This window comes from Oryctolagus cuniculus, chromosome 6 (genome assembly GCF_964237555.1).
Source record: "Oryctolagus cuniculus chromosome 6, mOryCun1.1, whole genome shotgun sequence".
Classification (NCBI taxonomy): Eukaryota; Metazoa; Chordata; class Mammalia; order Lagomorpha; family Leporidae; genus Oryctolagus; species Oryctolagus cuniculus.
In genome coordinates this window covers 57151906-57174797 of record NC_091437.1, presented here as the reverse complement: position 1 = coordinate 57174797, position 22892 = coordinate 57151906, and the positions used below count along the sequence as shown (strand labels likewise).

The 22892-nt window shown below is 52.2% G+C and overlaps 1 protein-coding gene across 1 annotated transcript in view; it reads left to right on the top strand.

Moving 5' to 3' along the window:
* LCP2 (lymphocyte cytosolic protein 2) overlaps positions 1-22892 on the top strand; it is a 52156-nt gene that overhangs the window by 12414 nt on the left and 16850 nt on the right. Inside the window, exons 4-10 of the mRNA XM_002710373.5 lie at positions 10849-10914; positions 11326-11357; positions 12656-12693; positions 15606-15807; positions 18365-18462; positions 20736-20802; positions 20890-20973. Of these exons, the coding sequence (XP_002710419.2) occupies positions 10849-10914; positions 11326-11357; positions 12656-12693; positions 15606-15807; positions 18365-18462; positions 20736-20802; positions 20890-20973 (587 nt within the window). The remainder of the gene's footprint in view (positions 1-10848; positions 10915-11325; positions 11358-12655; positions 12694-15605; positions 15808-18364; positions 18463-20735; positions 20803-20889; positions 20974-22892) is intronic.

The window sequence follows — 22892 nt, the reverse complement described above, 5'->3', positions numbered from 1 at the left end:
CTTAGAATGAGAGGAAGCCGTGGCCAATGATAGGGCAGGAAAGAGTGCCTGTTTCTACCCACCAGGCCAGGAAACCTCCAGATTCAGTCACTGGTTTGAGAACAGAGAAGGATTTTGCCTCCGTGGTGGAGAGTAATGATCCCTAATCTAGAAACGGCTCTGATCTTATTTAGCAAATTTAATTGTTTCCAAATAACTGGGGTAAAATTTTGAAATAGGAAAATTAAAAAATATTCATTAACCCAACAAAGCAAATTTCACAATATTTGGGACCCAATCAGACAGTAACAGACATGCAGACAAGCAGGAAAACAAGAGCCAAAGTGACCAAAACGAACACCAACACATCAAAATAACTCATAAGTGACACAAATATTAAAATTAGCAGAAAGAACAAAATAACTGTATTTCTTGTCTTCAAAAAATCAAAGCATAGTATATAGAAAAAGACCCAAACAAAACCTTTAGGGAGCAAAACAGAAATGTCTGAGATGATAACTAAATTGCTTGAGCTTAATGGCAGATTAGACACTGCGGAAGAAAACATTAGTAAACATGAAGACATAGTAAGGAAAACTACTCAACATGATGCACACAGAGAATAAAGGTTAAAAAAAATAAAAAAAAAAAATCAGAGAACCATAGGGTACTTCAAATAATCAAAGATTCAAGTAATTAAAATTCCCAAAGGAGAGAATGTACATGTGGAGAGGGCGAGGAGGGACAGAAATGAAACATTTTGAGATACAGTGGATGCAAGTTTCCCAAGTTGGATGAAAATTAAAAAACCCACATATCCAAGAGGTTCAACAAACCCCACGGAAGGAGAGAGAAAAAAGACTCATCGCACACGGATGAGCAAATATAAGGATGAGAGCAGATTTCTAAACCTAGAGTTCTATACTGTGCGAAAAAATCCATCAAAGCTGAAGGTAAAGACTTCCATACATGCAAAACCTGAAGGAACTCATCACCAGCTTACTCACACTACAAAAGCATTGAAGTCCTTTAGGCAGAAGGAAGGTGCTACTTGACACCAGATCTTAATCTGGATTTGCATAAGGTAAGGAAGAGTACAAAGGAAGAGTGACAGGTGGGTGCAGATATGTGCTGGCTCTGGAGGTACTGAATTTGCATCTCTTGGCCCCTATACAGACTAATACTTTAACTTCATTTAACTAATAGTTAACTTCATTCACTTAGTAAATCACAATGTGCCAGCCTTTGTTAATTACTCTGTAGAGATAATGGACACTCACATCCTCTAGGGAGGGCCAGATGTACAAACAAATTAATTATACTACCACATTAACTGTGCCATAGCACATGCATGTACACATTCAATGGGAGTGGGAAAGTAGGAGTAAGTTTTTCCACAAGACTTCTGGGAGGGAGGGACCTAAGGTAAATCTTGAACTATCCCAGGAGTGGTCAAAGAAGGGATTAGAGTGCATTCTAGAAATGGGGGAAGCACTGCAAAGTCAAAGGGCTCTAGCATAGTTGGCAGAACTACTAACAGATTGGAGTAGCTGGGGTCCACACACACGGGAGTGGGGAAAAAATAGGCTATGATGATGGTGGGTGTTATGTGGGTCACATGTCCTATCAAAAAAAAAAAAAAATTAGAAATGTCCTATCAGCCATCCTAAAGAGTCTGAGAGCATTAGTGGAGCAAGAGCCACAGAGTGAATGTCAAGGTAAACTTGGGTCTTGGATCTGTCCTGGGCAATGTAAAAGAGGATTTAGAATGGGATGCAGTTGGGGACATGGGACAAATTAGGGGACAGTGGTCACGATCCCACAGTGAGATAGGACCTCTTCTCGGGCTGCAGCTCTGAAGACCGGTGTGGTGGGGAGTTCACCAGAGCAGCAGAAGGGCAGAGATGGAGAAGCCCTGTTTTGTGTTCAGGCTAAGCTCAGCTGATGCCTCGGCGCTCTGAGTGCCTGCAGGAGATGGGGTGAGAAGTGGCTGCTGGCTAACACAGAAGGGAGAACTGCCGGCATTCACGTTGTGCACACAGTGGGATGGGGATTTCTCTGGCTACTTGAAAACTGAAACAAAAACCTGGTCTCAGCCCAGTCCCTTCCCATGTGTTTGAAGCATATCCAAAATAAATTAAGAGGCCTGCTTATGAAACACAGAAGGCACTGACTGAGAAGGCATCCAGGTGGGTGCAGGGCACCCCGAGAGGTGGCGCAGTGAGCTGCTGTCACTCCAGACATGTACACTGAAGACCAATTCCAGCTCTACTGCTGATAAGCTAGGTGCGTGGGGACACATCCCTAGGTCATCCCAATTCCCTCAACTATAAAAGGAAGTATGGGTTCACCATGAAATAGGATTACCTTAGCATGAACAGACAGATAGGAGAAGATAGAGAGCAAAGTTGTAAGCCCTGGGGACAGGGTGCCTGAAGTCTGCTTCTTCCATTCCTGCGCTGTGACACTGTAGACCATGCACCTCAGCTCCGAGCCTCAGAGTCCTCCTCTGCACGATGCGCTAACAATAGAACCCACTTCAAAAGTCAGCGGGAAAATGACAGGAAATAATAGCAGCACTGGATTAGCTGTTTTCATGTCACTAGCATACATATATATTTATACATATATATACACACTTTCACATATATATTTAAAAATTTACTTATTTATTTGAATGTCAGAGTTTCAGAGATAAAGGAAGAGAAAGAGACACAGAAAGATTGGTTCACTCCCCAGATGGCCGCAATGGACAGGGATGAGCCAGGACAAAGCCAGGAGCTTCTTCCAGGTTGTGGATGCAGGGGCCCAAGCACTGGGACCATCTTCCATTGCTTCCTTAGGCAGTCAGCAGGGAGCTGGATCGGAAGTGGAGCAGCTGGGACATGAAGTGGCAGCCATCTGGGATGCCAGCACTGTAGGCAGTGGCTTTACCCACTCTGCCACAGTGCCGGCCCCACATTTCCATGTTTTTATGAATTGCTCTATCTTGCCCTAGAGGGACAACAAAAGAAGAGACAGGGTGTGGGGCTTTGAAGTGAGGGAGATGCAGATTCTAAGACTGCCTCAGCCGGCACCGCAGCTCACTAGACTAATTCTCCGCCTTGCGGCACCGGCACACCGGGTTCTAGTCCCAGTCGGGAAGCCGGATTCTGTCCCGGTTGCCCCTCTTCCAGGCCAGCTCTCTGCTGTGGCCAGGGAGTGCAGTGGAGGATGGCCCAAGTGCTTGGGCCCTGCACCCCATGGGAGACCAGGAGAAGTACCTGGCTCCTGCCATCGGATCAGCGTGGTGCGCCGGCCGCAGCGCACTGGCCGTGGCGGCCATTGGAGGCTGAACCAATGGCAAAGGAAGACCTTTCTCTCTGTCTCTCTCTCACTGTCCACTCTGCCTGTCAAAAAAAAAAAAAAAAGACTGCCTCTACCTCCTACCAGCTGGTCCTTGGAGGTCACTTTAGCAGCCTGAACCTCAGCCTCCCACCTAGAACAGGAAAGAACTGATTCAGGGGAGAGTAAAGAAGGCAGCCCACGTAGACTGCCCGGGGCTGTCCTTGGCTCGGTGGATATTCGATGCTTACTCATTTGGTTCTCTTGTACATGGATTGATTTGTCTCGCTCATTACCCTAAAGGCCTATGAAAAAGAAATTGTGTTTTTGTGCAGCAGACAAAAACAAGATCACACCCCTCTAAATGTCTCTGTTTCCCTCCCCAGGGCTTAAAAAATCAGTATGAAGTAGGTTATGGAAGGATGCAGTTTCTGATGGAGAAGAATCTCTTTCTCTCTCTCCTTCTGTCTGCAAATCTATTCACTCTCTCTGGATGCAGGTGGCCCCCAAATACCCCTGTATTGTAATGGAGGACAATTTTTAAAGGAAACGAGGAAGGCCCCTTTTATAGAGTCTAGATGCAACCCCATTGGTATAGCCTGTGGTGGTCTGGTTCAATGAGGGAAATACATAACTATCTGCTGATGCCTATTTGGAGTTATTTAGATAAGACTTTAGAAGTTTTATATTTGAACACACAGTGTGGCTTGAACAGTTAAGGGGGATGGTGGGACGGGATGAGAGGCAGAGGCAATGTTGGGGTCAGATGATTCTCTTTCCATTGGTTCTCACTGCACCCCTTGCCTACGGAGGCCCAAGGTTGGGACAGGCTCCTGTGCAGAGAAGGAAGGCAGTGCTATCTGTTTCTGGTCTAACTCCCTGGCAAGATGACAGCTCTCCTAATGGTCACTTTAGTACTTAATCCTATCTATTTGGTCTTTTTTTTTTTTTCTCAGATTTTATTTATTTGTTTGTGAGGTAGAGACACAGACAGTGAGAGGGAGAGACAGAGAAAGGTCTTCCATCTGCTGGTTCACTCTCCAAATGGCCACAATGACCGGAGCTGTGCTGATCCGAAGCCAGGAACCTGGAGCTTCCTCCAGGTCTCCCTCGCTGGTGCAGGGGCCCAAGTACACACAGATGCCTGCCTGCTCCAGGGCCTGGAGGGGCCAGTGAGGGCAGGGCTGGAGTGTCCCACTGTGGAAGGGGATGGAGAAGAGCCAGTAACCAGCTCTGACTACTGGAGCCGTGGGACGAACTACACTTCTATTGGCAGCCGGTACTCAGCTACACACGTGACAACACAGGCAGCAAGTAGAGCTCTCCCGAGACAGGGCCTGCTCTTCTGTGTGCCCTGTGCTCCAGGGTTTTCTGTTTTGTTCTGTTCCACTCCTTCCTTCCTCCCTCCTTCCTTTTCATCTGTTTTAAAAATTGATTTATTTATTTGAATAAGAGAGTTACAGAGAGGCAGAGAGAGAGAGAGAGAGAGAGAGAGAGAGACCTCCTACCTGCTGGTTCATTTCCCAGATGGCCACAATGGTCGGGGCTGGGCCAGGCCAAAGTTAGGAGCCAGAAGCTTCTTCCAGGTCTCCCATGCAGTTGCAGGGGTCCAAGCACTTGGGCCATCTTTCTGCTGCTTTCCCAGGCACATTAGCATAGAGCAGGATTGGAAGTAGAGCAGCCGGGATTCGAACAGGTGCCCATGTAGGACGCCAGTAGTGCAGGTAGAGGCTTAACCTGCTGCACCACAGTGCCGGCCCCTCTTTCCACCTTTCCTTCCTTCTCTCTTTTCTGTCTCCCTTTCTGCCAGTCTGCCTTTGTTTCACGATTTCTTTCTTACCCCTCGTGTGATCAGCCAAGCGGACTTTAGGAGGCACAGGTGGGCTGCCCTTGGCAGCTTGAAGAACACAGGGACTCTGCAAAGAGAGAACGAAGCAGGGGCTATCACAGATGGGCAGCGGCTCCGCTCCTTCCCCGGCTCCTTTCACAGTTACACAGCTCCCTCCCCCTCCTCCCCCCCTCCCTCTTTTTTAGAAAACATTTTCAGCAACCTGAAGGAAACCAGAATGTATTTCACAAGCTCTTCTGATCATAGGCATCACCAGGGGCTGGTTGACATTATTGCTTTCTGGAAATCTTCCCTTGGAGAATCAGCTGAGTCCGGGTGCACCTGTGTAATCCTGCTGCCTGGGCCCATCAGGGGTCCCCTTGTCAGATCCAACTCTTCACTGTGCTGGGAAGGCAGCTGGGGCCTGCAGAGGCCAAGGGCCTTGTCTGGCATCACACAGTGGGTACCCACCCTGAGAGCGAGACATGTCGTCTGTCTTCGTGGCCACAGGTTCTGTATCTTTGACTGTTCCAGGAGTCATCTCAGCCTGAGAAGGTAGAATCTGGCCCCCACCGCGCTGCTAGTTAAAAGAAGCAACAGGGCTGGGGCCCGGATCACCAGACAGTGCCACCTTCCTGCAATGGCCTAACTTCCTGTTGGAGGTCCAGCCCCATTTCTAGGGCCAGCACATCCACTAAACAGCGGGGAGCAGAGAGAACTACTATCTATGGCTGCCCAGCCCCCTTGGTCTTTTTCCCTGGTCCTGAGTGAAGCCTGGGGTTTTTGTGGAGCTCAAAAAATGAGTCACCTCCGGCCACTCACTGTCACTCAGTTCTCTGGGGGTGGGGTGCAACTTTGCACCTAGAGGCTGCGCCCACCTCCCTGCCCTGCCTGTGAGACCTCCCACTTAAGCCCTCAGCCCCTAGCAGGGATCCTGCTGCAGGTGTTCTTTAAATCCATCAAAGCAGGAGGACCTGGGCACCCATGTTTTGCTGCAAGCTGGACTGCCAGGCCACGTGCTGCTCTCTCTGGGCACGCTGCTGCTCCCCTGTGGAGCCTGTGGTTTGGCGTTTCCTTCCTTACCCGGCGAGAGCCCCGGCAGCCGCAGCCTGGCTGTTAGAGATACTGGTGAGAAGCAACACCACAAAGGGCAGGAGGGCTTTTCATGCTCCAAGCAGCGTTGGGAACCAGTCACAGCCCAGCCCAACCCTGAGGGATGGGGGCGTTGAGGTGAGGCTCAGCCCACCTCCCTAAAGTCATTGCTGAAATGTCACCTCCCCCTTGAGCCCTGATCTTTTTAAATTGTAACCACTTCCCACCCATGCACCCTCCACCTCCTTGCTTCCACACTGCCTGTGTGAATACACAGTACAGTCAAGGCTGCTTCAGAACCACTGGGACATGCTCTGAGAAGTGTCATGAGGCAGGTTTGGTGTTGTGCAAGCATCCCAGAGCAGAGTGATTGAGACACCCCAGGGTAGTAGACAGCAATCATTCAGTGGGGGTCAAGAGATGCAGGAAGTACAAGCCGTGTGAGGCTGCTGCTGGCCTAACACTGTGCAGTTTCATGGTAAACATCGGAGCATGTGCAACAATAATGCTACAGAGTTTAGGATAGATGAGACAGTGGCATATCTGTTGATTATCATGAATTATCCATCTTGGGGCACTGCACATCATTTTATGTGCCATGCTTTTATGCATGCTGACAGCACAGTAGGTATGTTTACACCAGGGTCAGCAGACACACGAGTGATGCCTTGCCCTCCGACAATGTCACAGCAGGTGCAATGGTACCAGCAATAGGAATCGCTCAGTACACTGGAATCTTCCAGGACCACCATGTTAAACGCAGCCTGCCATTGACAGATGGGTTGCTCCGTGGCACGTAGCTGTAGATACTTATATGGAATTCCACCTCCCTAAACACTCCTAATCAATCGTCCATCTCTCTTCCTGAGCACATGAGCTGATGTGTCTGATTTGGTCACTGATGCCCCTTGAGCACACAGCAGCTTTCTGGTGCTTAGAATGCCCTTACTTTTTTTTTTTTTTTTGACAGGCAGAGTGGACAGTGAGAGAGAGAGACAGAGAGAAAGGTCTTCCTTTGCCATTGGTTCACCCTCCAATGGCCGCCGCAGCCAGCGCATGCTGTGGCCGGTGCACTGTGCTGATCTGAAGGCAGGAGCCAGGTACTTCTCCTGGTCTCCCATGGGGTCCAGGGCCCAAGCACTTGGGCCATCCTCCACTGCACTTCCCTGGCCACAGCAGAGAGCTGGCCTGGAAGAGGGGCAACCGGGACAGAATCCGGCGCCCTGACTGGGACTAGAACTCGGGGTGCCGGCGCCGCAGGCGGAGGATTAGCCAAGTGAGCTGCGGCAGAAGGCCCTTACTAACCACTGAATAAATAAGGGACTGAATGGGAGTGGCTGCGGCAGCCAGCGCCACCTGGCTGGCCAGTGTGCAGGACACCAGCGAGGCTCCTGTGACTGCTCTGATGGAACCCTTCTCTCCTGCCTGCCCATCATCTCCTCCTAACACCCATCAAAAGGAACAGAGTCGTGTTGCAAGTACTGGGTCACCCAATCAGAAGGCCACCAGGAAGCCCTAGTCTGGCTGTCTCTGGCAGTCATTGAAGCCTGCAATTCCATGAATGATGTCATCACGGAGGGCTAAACACTGCCCTCTTACCTTCCTTCCAACTAGACTGCCTGAGTTCAATTCCCGGTTCTGGCTCCTAACACCGGCTTCCCACCAATGCAGACCCCAGAGATGATAGGTGATGGCTCAGATGACAGGGCTCCCACCTCCCATGTCAGGGGCCTAGATTGTGTCCCCAGCTTTAGCCCTGGCCCAGTCTTGCCCATTGCAGGTATTTGCAGAGTGAACCAGTGCATGAGAGCTCTCTTTCTGTCTCTCTGTGTGTCACGATTTCTGCCTCTCAAGTAAATTAAGAATTTTTAATAGCCTTGCCATTTTGAAAATTTGCTTATGCTGTCATTCATGTGGTAGAAGATTCTGGTTCCAAACAGCAGTTCCCAGGGAAAAGGGAGGAATGAGGAAGTTGGAAGCCTGGCGTGTGATGAAGAACCACAAGTGGTGGCTGCCACGGACCGCACTTGCTGTCTCAGCAAGTTCATTGTGGACCAAACTGGTGGCTCCGACACAGTCACTCAGCAGAAGGAATGCAGGTTGCAGGGCGATCTCCTTGATCTGCCGGGGGGCTCAACAGTGCCCTCCCTCGGGGGCTGATGGCATAACTGGAATCAACACTAGGATGTGCTGCATTGAAAGGGCCTGGCTTGGAAATTAGGGAGCTGGCAGGTGGCTGACGTGTGTGGTGGGGAGAGGGTGGCCTTCATCACTAACTTATCATGTAGCTTTGGCCTAGACATTTCTTTTATTTCTTCTTTAAGATCTATTTATTTATGTGAAAGGCAGAGTGATAGAGAATGGCAGAGAGAGAAAGAGAGAGAGAGATCTTTTGTCCTCTATTTCATTCTTCAAATGGCTGCAATAGCCAGGGCTGAACCAGAGCAAAACCAGGACCCGGGAGCTCCATCTGAGTTTCTCACATGGGTGCAGGGACCCCGGGACTTGGTCCATCTTCTGCTGCCTTCCCAGGTGCATTAGCAGGGAGCTGGATCAGAAGCAGAGAGGCTGGACTAGGCTCAGATCAGTGTCAGATTCTGACATTGCAAGTGGCTTAACTTGTTATACCACAAAGCCAGTTTCTAAATTCTTCTTTTGGGGCCGGCGCTGTGGTGCAGCAGGTTAAAGCCCTGGCCTGAAGTGCCGGCATCCCATATGGGTGGCAGTTCTAGTCCCAGCTGCTCCTCTTCTGATCCAGCTCTCTGCTATGGCCTGGGAAAATAGTAGATGACCCAAGTCCTTGGGCCTCTGCACCCATGTGGGAGACCAGAAGAAGCTCCTGGCTCCTGGCTTCGGATTGGCATAGCTCCAGCCATTGCAGCCATCTGGGGAATGAACCAGGGGGGTGGAAGACCTCTCTCTCTGTAACTCTGTCTTTCAAATAAATAAAATTTTAAAAAATAAATAAAATTTAAAAAATTCTTTTTTCTGGTCCTCTGTTCCCTCCTCTGTAAAATGACTTTGGGCCTAATCATCTCCAATGTCATCGTAACAGCAAAACAGTGGCAGAGAAATTATTGTTACCTCGGTTCTTTGTCTCACGTGGAAGAATTTCCAAGTGGACAGCAAAGAGATTTAAAAGTATTTATTAGAGTCGGCCAGCGCCATGGCTCACTAGGCTAATCCTCTGCCTGCAGCGCCGGCACCCCAGGTTCTAGTCCCAGTCGGGGCGCCGGATTCTGTCCCAGTTGCCCCCCTTCCAGGCCAGCTCTCTGCTGTGGCCCGGGAAGGCAGTGGAGGATGGTCCAAGTGCCTGGACCCTGCACCCGCATAGGAGACCAGGAGGAAGCACCTAGCTCCTGGTTTCAGATTGGTGTAGCACCGGCCGTAGCAGCCATTTGGGGGGTGAACCAACAGGAGGAAGACCTTTCTCTCTGTCTCTCTCACTGTCTAACTCTGTCTGTCAAAAAAAAAAAAAGTATTTATTACAGTCAAAGATCTCCAGCAGGAGCAGCGTGGAGGGGGTGCTTCCGAGAGAGGAAAGAACCCCAAAAGGCCCTGAAGCATTCCGGTTTTTATGCACAATCTTAGGGACCAAACTGTCAATCAACAAGATGGCGGTAAACGCAACAAAAGGCCTGATTTACAATTCTCCATCCTGTCTGGCCTGCTAAGGGTGGGTAGGTAACTTGTTTTCACAGTAAGCTGTGAGCTCTGGAGAAGCTCCCTTGCTATTCTATGGTAAATCTGGAGATTCCGCAGGAAGGAGGGCGGCCTGTTTGTTCTTGCGGAAGGAAGCAAATATTTTACACCCCAAATTCCACTGGGGTCCCATGACTACCTACTAACCCATCTGACTCTTCACATTACTTCCGGTTGTCACAAATCTATGGAAAACACTGAGCCATTTACCAGTGAGGGTCCTTGATCTCATCCAAGGAAGCCAGGGGATGCTGGAATCCCGCGTCCTGGGGCTTGGAGACACTGGAAGGCACACTAGTTGCTAGGTCATTCTTGGGAGGCATTCCTGATGGCAAAGGACCACGCTGCCCTGGGGAAAGGGATTCTCAGGCTCAAACACGAAAAAGCCTGAGATCTGAGGGTATCTTTCTATGGGTGCCCTTTATGTCCCGGCTGCTCCACTTCCAATCCAGCTCCTTGCTAATACACCTGGGAGAAGCAGCAGAGGATGGCCCAAGTGCTAGGGCCCTTGACACTCATGTGGGAAACCCAGAAGAAGCTCCTGGCTCCTGACTTCGGCCTGGCCCAGCCTTAGCTATTATAGCCATCAAGGGAGTGAACCTACAGATGGAAGGTCTCTCCTATCTGTGTAACTCTGACTTTCAAATAAATAAATAAATGATAAAAAAAAAAAAAAAAAAAAAAAAAAAAAAACAAGAAAGGGCATTGAGCTTAGCAGGACACAGGTGAGTGAAGAGGAGAGAGGGCTTCCCGGGTGGCAGGAGCGTGAGATCTGGGCAGGAGTCGGGAGTGGGGGTGATAGAGCAGGGCTGGCTGGAGGTGACCTGGCCTGGCCGAGCTGTCTGAGGCTACACAGGTCCTAGAAGTTGAGAGCTCCTTGGGAGGAGATGGCTTTTATCTTCACCTGCCCCTTTGTCTCGTAGGATCCTCAGCAAGTTAAGTCAAGAAATCAACAAGAATGAGGAGAGGAGGAGCATTTTCGCACGCAAGTGAGTGGGTCACCCAGGGCCCGCAGTGAGGAAACCCAAGAATGTTCAAACCAAGTCGGCCCTTGAGAGGAAGCCACAGAACTGCTCTGACCCCACATTTTGGCCTGCAGAGGTCCCCAGGGTCTTGAAGATGGTGTTCAGGAAGGGAGGGGTTCCCTCTCCTTGCCCTGCCACCTGCCCCAGGTTCCAGTCCCTGGGGCCCTAGGCCATCGGGACCTCCCAGTCATTCCTCCCCACTCCTCCTGTATGGCTTCCATCGTTTTCAGGATAGCTTAGGCCCGGTGGCCAAGCAACAGGGACACAGCCCTTCCTTAGACTGCCTTCCATGGGAGTCCTCCTGCAGGGCTGGGTGGGGCACAGGGGGACCCTAGAGCCAACAGGGCCACTCACGCACTGCCTTTGTCTCTGCAGACCCCACGTGCAGCGCTTCCCTGAAGAGACAGGTAAGGGCGGCAGGGCTGAGGGGTGACTGCCTTAGGAGGTGCTAGGGGCCCTGCTTCTCCTGTGTTCTGGCTCCTGGGGCTCCCTGCTCACCAGCCTGCAGTCAGCTCCTACCCAGGAAAGGGGTGAGGGGAGGAGAGATGTCGCTTTGCAAGCAACCTGGCTATGGCTCTTGATAGCTGAGGCCCTCAGCAAAGAGACCCTGAGCCCCGTGGGGCAGCTTAAAAAGACCCACCATTGGAACCAAATTCCTGAGCTCAGTCTTTAAAGATGTCTTTTAAGAAAGTTCTATTTGGGCAGGCGCCGCAGCTCACTGGGCTAATCCTTTGCCTGCAGCACCGGTACCCTGGGTTCTAGTCCCAGTTGGGGTTCGGATTCTGTCCCAGTTGCTCCTCTTCCAGCCCAGCTCTCTGCTGTGGCCTGGGAAGGCAGTGGAGGATGGCCCAAGTGCTTGGGCCCCACACCTGCATGGGAGACCAGGAGAAGCACCTGACTCCTGTCTTCGGATCAGCACAACGCGCCAGCAGTAGCGGCCATTTTGGGGAGTGAACCAACAGAGGGAAGACTTCTCTCTCTCTCTCTCTCTCTCTCTCTCTCTCTCTCGCTGTCTAACTCTGCCTGTCAAAAAAAAAAAAAGTTCTATTTATTTATTTGCAAGAGAGAGAGAGAGAAAGAAAGAAACAGATTCTCCATCCTTTGCTTTACTCTCCAAATGCCTACAATAGCCAGGGCAGGGTCAGGACAAAGCCGGGATCCAGGAATTCCATCTGGGTCTGGATGGGTGATGGGGACCCAAGAACTCGAGCCATCATCTGCTGCCTCCCAGGGTGCACCTGAGCAGGCAGCTGGGCCAGAAGCAGAGCTGGGATGCAAACCCAGGCACTCTGAGAATGGAATGCAGGGGTCCTGCTGCACCACCACGCCCGCCCTAAAACAGTCTTCCAGGACTCCTTAAAGTGGTTTCACATCTGTTGCATTGCAGGGAGTGTTAAAAGGCTGGCTCCTGGGCCCCTCCCCGGCCTTAAGGAATCAGAAACTCCCAGTTTAGGGCACATGTTAAAGCACTCCTAGGTGACTTGTGCAGGAAGTGAAAGGCTGAGTGAAAGTGCAGGTGAAAGGCTGAGACCCACTGGCACTGTGAGGGGCACAAGCTCCTCAGGTAGGAATCCTGGGGCTGACGGTGAGCTGCTACCCCAGGTGTGCAGAAGGCAGGTGGGAGGCATCAGATCAGGGCGCGGCTGGGGGTCGCTCAGGTGTGGGCGTCTTCGGGTGCTGATGGCCGTGTTGTCTGTTTCTACAGAGAACCACGAGGAGGACAATGGGGGCTGGTCGTCCTTTGTGAGTATAGTGTGGCTGGTTCTTCCACCCCAGCAGCAATGCCCAGAGTGGCCCTGTATCACATATCCAGCAAAAAGGAGCAAAACATCTACCACCACCCAGGGCTCAGCACGTGTGTCCTGCAAGGGGCCAGGGGGTGCAGCTTGGGGAGTCTCGGCACATCTCTCTCTCCAGCACTCACTCTTCCATGGTGGCCCCAAAGTAGCCAGAGATGGGGACAAAGGCATGGCCTTGGCTGCGTGCCCATAAACCAAGGGTGGGCAGCACCTGGCCCTCGGGCTGTGGCTTTCTGAGCACATCATCACTCACCCTCACCCCCCTTGAGGCAGGTCCTTCCCCCACCCCCAGCCCAGCTCCCCACACAGACTCTTGCCTAGAAATCCAAGCTAAAGGCACCTTTCTTGTGGATTTAAGTCTCCACTGGTGGCAGAGAGTGAAAAGGTTTTCAGAGCTGACTATTAGCCCTGTCAGCCTAAAACAAGCCAATCTGCAAACGAAGCAATCAGAGAGTCTCCAAAGAATGCTGAGGTTGATTTGGGACGAGGTGAGCTTCCAATGGAAATGTACGTGCACCAGTCCACTATGGATGTGTTCAAAGAGGTCAAGGCCAGGGGAAATTTTTGAAGAGCAAAAATTGGAGGAGGCGTACATCAGACCTTTTAAAATAAGCATCTCTAGCCACAGTGACTGCTCACCGGGGTGATGCTAGGCTGAGGTTAAACCGGCAGTTGCTGGGGAGATGTCGTTGCAGAAATACTTTTGGTTAAAGGTTATGGTGGACTCTGTGCAAGCTTACAGCTCGGGCAGAGCCTTCTGGGATGGTTACTGTCAGACAGCCACGCCTGAGAACCCCTCTCCTTCACCTCCTGGCTTTCCTAACTTATTCTGTCTGGGTTGACACATGCACCTGCGCTTTCGTCCTGACAACATTCACATTCCACCCGCAGTTCTAGAAAGACTTCCCGGAGGCTCCTAGCCAGGTGGGTTTTGAATCTGAGGGTTCACAGGGCCCCTTTGAAAGTCTGGTGGACTCTGAGCATCCCCTGTCCAGAGAGCTCCGTGTATGGTCAGCACCCCTGAAGCCACACTCAAGCTGAGACCTCTAGGAGGGACCGGAGCCCAGGTTGTCCATTTCACAGGTGGAGCACCAGGGCCCCACTGCAGGATGGGCCTTCTGTGGAGCCCCACAGCTAGTTGGGAGCAGTCCTGGGCCCCAGGCTGCTCGACCCTCAGTTGAGTGGTCTCTCCGGTAAGCGCATCCTCTGGTGCCTTTAGAAAGCAGGCACAAAATGTCCTTGTCCTATTGAGATTCTACAGATGAGAGCATTTCCCTCTTAAAAATGTTTTGCCTAGTTAGTGTTTTCAACGTGTAAATGAAGGAATACGACAGATTCATTTTGTGCAAAAGGGAAAACAGCAGAGTTTCCCCTAGAGGTTTCTATTTTTGCACAGAAACCGAGTGTTCACCGCCCCTTGCCGTGCCACCCGCTCACCCGCAGCCTGTGGCTGGCCTCCTTCCTCTCTGTGCATCAAGGATTTCCTTGGTGCCTGTGCAACTTGGCAGCTCCCTGATGCCTCCAGGGACCACAGAGGACCATGAGGAGGGCAGCAGAGACAAAGAACGCAATCACGTGACCATTTTACTGCATGGGGTGCAGGCATGGCTGAATGTGATTAGCAGCAAAACCATGTACAAACGTAGGGGCCAAGCATTTGGGAGAAAACCATGGTCTGAGACGCAGAGAGGGAAGTCTGCTGTTTGATTACAGTGTACGAAGGGGAGGTCTGGCGATGGGTCGAGGGGATGCCGCCACCTGTCCCCTGCCTACCGCTGAGACCATTGTCCCCAAGACCTGCTTCCTGGAAGGTTGGTCCACCTTGTGTTAAGTCACAGGAACACCAACAGGGCAGACCAAAGCCTTTGCGAGTTTAGAAAAGCGCTCGCTCAGCCCTTCCTCTGCCTTTCTAGTTGTCATTGAGATTTCCTCAACTCAAAACAGAGCCCGGAGTCTTCCCACAGGGTAAAGAGCCCTCCTCAGCCCTTCTAAAGCGCTCGGGCGTTCCCGGATAGCCATCAGTACACAGCTTCCCTGACAAGTTGCAGCCTCCCGCCGCTTCTTGCCACTCTGTGCTCATGCAGCACCCGCTTGATTGCGTCAAGACAGGGAGCAGGCACCCGGCACAGGTGGCCATGCCCTCTGCTTGGGAATCATTACAGCCAGCGTCCACGTTCAGGAACCACTTCAAAGACAATCACCCAGCACCCCGGCCTTCCTTCCCCTCAAACAGAACACAGTCGTTAGTAAGACAGAAAAAGTTCTAACAGTTAGAGGGTCTTCTCCAAGATGCAGCTTCAAATCACGTGTCAGGTTTCATGCAGGGCGCGCTGTCATTTTTATCCCGGCCCAGCCGCTCTCCCTGGCCTCTCAGACACGGCGGAATCTGCCTTGCAATTGCCAGGCGTTGTTTATCTGGTTTCCTCCATTAGCCTGCGTTGTAATGAGGAGACGTTGTTCGTGCGCAGGCTCGCTAAGAACACAAACGAAGGTTACCTGGTGTCATCACACGTGTCGCGGGCATTTAGTTTTTCTCCTGGCGACAACGGAGTAAAAAAAAAATGTGTTTGTTCAGACCGAGCTCAGGCCCCTCCCCATGCCTTGTTTTTGTCTCTTGTGCCAAAACGTGTGGGAGGAAAGGACTTGCCCGATGGCCGCAGACCCTGGCCGGGGCCCTAGCCCTTGGCCTGCCGGTCCCTTCCTATTGTCCCCCGCCCTCTGTTTTCCTCCTCTGTAAAATGGGCGTCGCTGGCTGCACTCTCCGCCCTGGGGAGTGTGGGGCGCGCCATGGTTTGGTCTGGCAGGGAGTGCGCATGCGGGCACGTCGGTGCCACGTGGCTGTCCCTGTGTCGGCAGGAGGAAGACGACTATGAAAGCCCCAACGAGGACCCGGATGGGGAGGAGGATGGCGACTACGAGTCCCCCAACGAGGAGGAGGAGGCGGCGCCCGCGGAAGACGACGCGGACTACGAGCCGCCGCCCTCCAACGACGAGGAGGCCCTGCAGAACTCCATCCTGCCCGCCAAGCCTTTTCCCAACACCAACTCCATGTACATCGGTAAGGGCCCGCCTCCCAACCAGCTTCTTCCCGGCTGTGTGGCTTTGGACGAGTGACTCCTCCTCTCTGGGCCTCAGCGTCCTCATCTGAGAAATAGGATATAATAGCGACCACGTAGGCCTGCTGTGAGGATTCTGAATTCTGCAGATCAAGAAATCAGTGCCCGCCGCAGCTGCCGCCAGCCCTGCCCTCGCACCGAGGTGCCCAAGGGGCGGCTTCCTGTCTCGGGACTAGGTTATTGCTTGGTGCACTGCGCCGGCCCTGTCAGAAGCAGCAGGAGGCGGACCTTAGCTTTCAAAGCGCTGGCCCCTGCTGGATGTTCCCACTGTCTGTTCCTCCCTGCGCGTTTGTCCCTCCCTCCGTGATTCCTCCAGTGCTCTCGCCTGTGAGTCAGGCTCCATCCCAAGTGAGCAGGAGGGCAGACCCAGCCTGGGCGCCTGGGGTGCTTACTCTGGAAGTGTAAGAGACATGAACACACACACACACACACACACACACACACACACCTGAACACACCCCAACACACACACATCCACACACACATACCACATCCACCCCCAACCCCCGCACACCTGAACACACACACACACGAACACCTGAACACACCCCAACACACACACATACACACACACACACCACATCACCCCTAACCCCCGCACACCTGAACACACACACACGAATACCTGAACACACCCTAACACACACACATACACACCACATCCACCCCCAACCCCCGCACACCTGAACACACACACACGAACACCTGAACACACCCTAACACACACATACACACCACATCACCCTCAATCCCCACACACCCGAACACACACACACATACATCCAAACACACACCCACACACATCCACCACACACACACCCGATCACACACACACACACCCCAAACACATACACACACATGCCACATCCATCCCCAACCCCCACACACCTGAACACACACACACATACATCCACCTCTCACACACACACACTTGATCACACACACCCGATCTCACACACACACACCCCAGACACACACACACACACCCCACACATACACCTGAACACACACACACGTCCACACATGCACACTTGCATAATATCAGGGAGTAAGCTAGAACTCACTGATCAGTGCCACAGCAAATTAATCCAGCAGCTCTTCCTTGGTGCCATGAAACCCTCTGCAGTCGTAAATCCCTTTCCCAGTCAGGGTCTCCGCTCTGCTGCCTTGTTAAGCCTGCCGTGTGAGGAGGCCAGCGGCGATGGAGTTGGCCCCACATTCAGGGAAGTGGAGCTCCAGTGCAGACACAGATAAACAAGGCACTGAGCTCCTCGTGAAGAGGCAGAGCGAGGGAAGCCGTCTTCTCTCTGAGCCGTCCACAGCGCCGTGCGTTGGGCACTGAAGGAGTCCCACGACCATTTCATGAAACCTTGAGAAACAGGAAGACAAGTGCAGGCGAGGCTGGGACGTGTGCTCGCTCCCGCTTTCCTCGAGGGTGGGGTGTGTTAGCCATGGCACTAAGTTGATGTTAAGCGTGAGTAGCAGTCGGCCCAGTGGGCATGCATGTAGTAAGGGAAGAGCATTCCTCAGTGCTAGAAATGGCTATGCAAAGGCCCTGAGGCTCGAAGGGAGCCTGACACACTAGAGAAGCTGACAGATGGCCAGAGAGGCTGTGAGGTTAGAACAGGTGTGCCCTGGCTCTGAGCCCGTTCTATGTGGAAGAACAAGGCCCTTTCCAGGGCGGGGGGCTGGGGAGAGCCAAGAGAAGTGTCTAGAACACAGCAGTCAGGAGGCCCTCACGCCCTTGCCCCTCATGCCTCATGGCCCTTTCCTGACTTTCCAAGTCAGCCTGGCCTAGAGAGGCTGCTGTGCAATCAGAATCATGTGAGTGTCTGTCCAGGGCCAGTGCATGCACCGTTTTAGAGTGCTGGATTTGGTTGCAAGAGCTGGTGCCCAGCTCCTCTCTGTAAGGGCAGAGATGAGGAAGTGGGGAGAGGAGGGCCGCCCAGAGCCTTGGGAGGGGGAAGGATCCCCATGAGCGGTGACCAAGACTTAACCCTGTACAGGCAGCTGCACGCGCTGTGTGTGTATGCACGCGTGTTTCTGTGCATGCATGCGTGTGTGTGCACACTGTGAGTGTGCATGCGTGTGTACACGTGTGTGCATCTGTGTGACAGTGTACCTGGACGCATGTGTCTCTTTACTTCTTTATAATTTATCTGAAAACACTCATTACAAAGAGGTCTGTTTTCTGTCGGCAAAACCTCTAATTCCTGTGGGTGAGATGAGAGTCGCTCCTTTGCATGCAGCAAGCCAAACTAAGACCAAAAGCGGGGTGAGCAGAGGGCCAAGAGCTCCCCACCCTTTGCAAGACCCAGACTGGGTCATAGCCTGGCTGGTGTTGGCGCTGGCATAGGTCTGGCGAAGGCGGCTCTGCGCCCCCAGCTGCAGAGTCTGGTGCAGCCCATGTTGCTGGAGACCGTGGAGCATGGTAGAGAGTAGACGCTTGCCTTGGTTTTGCATTGCTACTTTCACTTTATCATTCTTGCATTTCCACAGACCGGCCCCCCTCGGGGAAAGTCTCCCAGCAGCCACCTGTGCCCCCGCAGAGACCGATGGCTGCCCTCCCTCCCCTGCCAGTCAGCCGGAATCACTCGGTAGGACGCGCCCCACCCCCATTCCCTGATGCTGCTTGGTGTCTGACCCCATTGTTTACCCTGCCAGAGAGAAAAGAAAGCTTTAGACACTTCCACCTAATTCAGATTTTGTAAAAAATACATTTACCTAGGCAGGGAAAATACATATCCCAGTACTCAGGATTTCCCTTTGTGGCTGAAATGTGACGGTCCTTCAAAAAGTTCTTGGAAAAGGGAATTAAAAGATAATGCCCATTTTCCACGAACTTTTTGAAGATCCCTTGTACTGATAATTGCTCATTTATGTCATAATGTTTATTAGTCTTTACTTTGTACCATAAACAATACAGACTACTTATATAACAAAAAGCCCCCTTCTAGTATTCACTGCGTTTCCCACTGCTTGAAATTAAGTGAATATAATATAGACTGAGAAAACTACGTTAATGGCATCCTCCCACTGGAATTGTGTAAGGACTTGCGCCACCTTCTGGCCAGAGCCTAGAATTTCAGGCACAAATGCCTTCAGATGAAGTAGTTTGCCCCGCAGTCAGCCTTCGATGTCCCTGGACTAAGATCTGTGGGTGTCAGTGCACTCAAAATATTTTTTGAGAGGCAGAGAAATGGAGATACGGAGACAGACAGACAGATGGAAAGAGAGAGAGATCCCATCCACTGGTTCATTCCCCACGTGCGTGCAATGAGTGGCGCTGGGCAAGGATAGAGCCAAAGAGAACTGGATGCAGGTCTCCCCTGCGGGGGGCAGGAAGCCAGAGACTTGAGCCGCCACTGCTCCCTCCCAGCTCTGCAGGGGCAGGAAGCTGGAGTCGGGAAGCCAGAGCGAGGGCTCAAACCTAGGTCTATGCCAATGTGAGCCCTGGTGTCTTAACCACTGGGCTAAACACCCACTCCAGAACTGCGTCTTTATTGAACGAGAACAGACTTTTTCTTGCCATGACTTCCTGAACGATACAGTATGACGACTGCCCTTGTTCTGGGGATTCCAAGTCAGCCAGAGAGGATTTCAAGGATGCCGTAGGGTGGGTGTAGGTCCAGGCAGATATTCCGTCTTTATTTAAGGAGCTTGAGCATCTGTGACATTGGGTGTCTGTGGCGGTCCTGGATCCAACCTGCTGTGGACACTGAGGGGCCACTCTACCAGGAGCCCAGGGCAGAAGTGAGGGTGACCCCACTTCCTCCTTCTTCAAGTGCAGGCCGGCTCCTGTGGCTCTGACCCGCTCCCAGAGTTACTCTGAGAAGCTCAGACTGAGGCGGGGAAAGCCGGGAACGGGTTCCCTTCACGAGTAACCCGAGCATTTTTACTGCTATGGTAAATGCCCACACATCGGGGCTAGAAAGAGGGAAGACGAGGGATTGTCTCAAAAGTTTCAAGTCCAGAGCACACCCACCATGGCCTAGATTCCATCTGAGAACAGGTGGCTTTCTCGTGGGTGTGCAGGACCATTGCAAATGGGCTCACTGAGTCACACTGCCCCACAAATGCAATTAGTTTGTGAAATCTGAAGACCTACACCTCTGCTGTTGGGATGCGACACTCATTCAGTCAACCAACAGATGCTGAATGAGCAGCTTCCGTGTGCCAAGCCGTGTTCTAGGTTCTGGGGTAGAGTGGAAACAGGGCAGTATTTAGTTAGGGTTGGCTGGAGGAGACAGATAAAAAGGTACATGGGTGTACAAATGAGATCGTGTGGGTAGTTGTGTGTGGCAGGGCAGGCAGAAGAGCAGGTAGCATCGAGTGATGGGGAGGTGACAGGGAGCTGGGGCAGAATGAGCCAGTTGTGCAAAGACTGTGGAAAGAACATTCTAGGCGGAAGTAAACACAGGCCCAGGGAGGCCAGAGGAGGTATGAGCCTGATATCTTCCAGGAACTGCAAGAAAAACCCTTGTTGGGGGGAGGGATGTGTAATCCCAGCAAGCATTGCAGAGACAAGCATCCGAAGGGGCTGGTGGGGCGACCTGCTGCCTGCTCAGGCAGGGGCTTGCAGGCCGGGGGTCGGAGGGTTCCCTGTAGTCCTAACATGATAGGAGCCACTGGAAGGCTTAGCCCAGTCTGCTGACCTGCAGCAGCAGCAGCAGCAGCAGCGGAGGACACGGGGCTCAGAGAGCCAGCTGCCGCAAGTGTTCCAGTGTGAAGTGGAGACAGGTGTTTGTGGGTGGGGCGCAAAGATGGGGACAAGCGAGCCGAGGCCGGTGACCCCTGGGAGACGAAGCCTTCAGCTCTTGCTGAGGCTCTGGAAACTCTTCCTAACATTCAGATGTTTTGTTTTTGTCAGCCACTACCCCCGCCCCAGCCTAACCCGGAGGAGCCGAGCAGAAGTCGAAACCACAAGACAGCAAAGCGTGAGTAGAGGGCTGCTCCCCCGCCCGCCAGCCGCCCCCAGTGACTGCTTTCCTCTTTTAATTGACTTCCGTCTTTCTCCCTTCCAGTCCCTGCTCCTTCGATAGACAGAAGCACAAAACCTCCCCTTGACCGTTCGTTAGCTCCCTGTGACAGAGAGCCCTTCATACTAGGTGGGTACAACTCAACGTTTGATGCACAGTAACACCGGTCTGCATTTATAGAGCGCTTACTGCATGCTTTCATATGCACCTGCAAGAATCATCTTCCGCTAGCAGATGATGAAACCGGGGGCACCGGGGGGCGGGGGGGAATGATCAGCTACCAGGTTCTGGGGGGCGAGACCCAGTGCAGCGCAGCCCAGCCCAGGGGGGCGCTCTTGAGCCGTGCAGCTTCCTGGGGGGGGGGGGGTGTGATCTGTGGGCACACAGCTCCCAGCCAGGACACCAGGATAGACTAAGAGAGAAGTGGTGGCGAGCCCTCGGCTGCTGTCCCAGCTTGCTGACTGTGAGGAAGTTGCTTTTTCAGGGCTCAGTCTGTATTGCGAGGTGGAGGGAGAAAATGCACTCTAGAAGTCTCAGTTGCCGTTCCAACGTCAGGGCTGTGTTTTGTTGCATGTGGGCAGTTGATCAGACATGGAGTATACTGCGATCATTTCCTTCTGCAGTTTACAATGATGTCCTGTGACTCCAGCTGTGTCCACACAGAGCTGTTTTCAATTCAGTTCTGAGACGCGACCACTGATGTACCTCCTGCCAGTTGTTGAGTAGCATTACGTAATCCTCATGCCAGTCCAGTACAAGCAGGTGTATGGTTATCCCCACTTGATGATGATGAAACTGATAGCCAGAGAGCTTACCTGAATCTGCAGGGCAGGGTGCAGGATGCAAACCCATGTCCCATTTTATTCCACCACGTCAAGCTGCGTTTGAGGACCTCGGGATTCTACCTTGCTGGGGGTTGTGTGGTCTGGGAAGGGAGCCCTGAAATTGAATAGATACGAAGTCTGGAGCCCCAGCCTGCTTGACCCCAGCCTGTCTCAGCTGGGTGCTGATGAAGGCATTTAATCTTTCGTGGCCTCGCTTTCCTTGTCCACTTGATATCAGAGATGACCCCCTAAAATATATACGAAAATGTGGCCCCTTAAAGTTCCCCAGGTGCCACATATGCTACTGGAATTTGGGGTGCCATATGATATTAACATATGCTTATTAATAAATCCCCAATATTAATAAGCCTGAGAGGGTTCTTGCCTAATATTTAGAGAAGAATTCTAAATACCGGCATTAATAAACGAGGCAGCATGGTACATTTTAAGCTTTTATTTAGTGAGAAAGATACATAGGAGAGTGAGGGCTTTATCTAAGAGGGGGGGTAAATCTGGGTTCATACTGAGCACCAGGAACCAGCCACGTGGAGGAGCATCTAGGCTAGAAGCCTGGGGCGGGTGGCCCGAAGGCCATGTGCCCTAGAGGTGCAGGGCTACAGCCAGCCCCCTCCTGGCTTGAAGCCAGGGCAAAGAAGAGAAGGGCCGGACACACCGTGTCCCAGGCTTTTAACCCACTTCCAAAGGGGAGTGATTAATTAACCTGATTGGTTGATGGGCACCCAGGTGTGGCCCGGTAGGGGCATGAGGTCATGCAGGGGCGTGGTGAAGGCGTGGTCTTCCAGCTCACAGGCCTAATTGATTTAACCTGTGTGCCTGCCTACTTCACACTGACAAGCCGACTTTCAGTTCGTGGGTTGGAAGCTGCTGCTTGCTGCTTTCCCCAGAGCTGCAACACGGCTGTGCTGAGTCATGCAAAGCCAGCAGGTTACTTTGGTTTGGAATAGTCCACAGCAGAGAGCAGCCCAGTTCAGGCGACTGCGAGACCGGGTGACTTCCGACTGCAGCCCCGCCTGAGACCACAGCCAAGGCTTCGGAAAGAGGGAGTACTTAAATCTTTCACCAGCACCTCCTGACACCAAAGTTACACTTTTAAAAGATCATTTTTTCGGATGTGTTTTTAAAGACATCCTTTCCTACCTGGCACAGACTCAGTCCTTAGGGGAAAAAAAAATCAGGCTGTGAAAATGCAGCTCCTCGGATGTT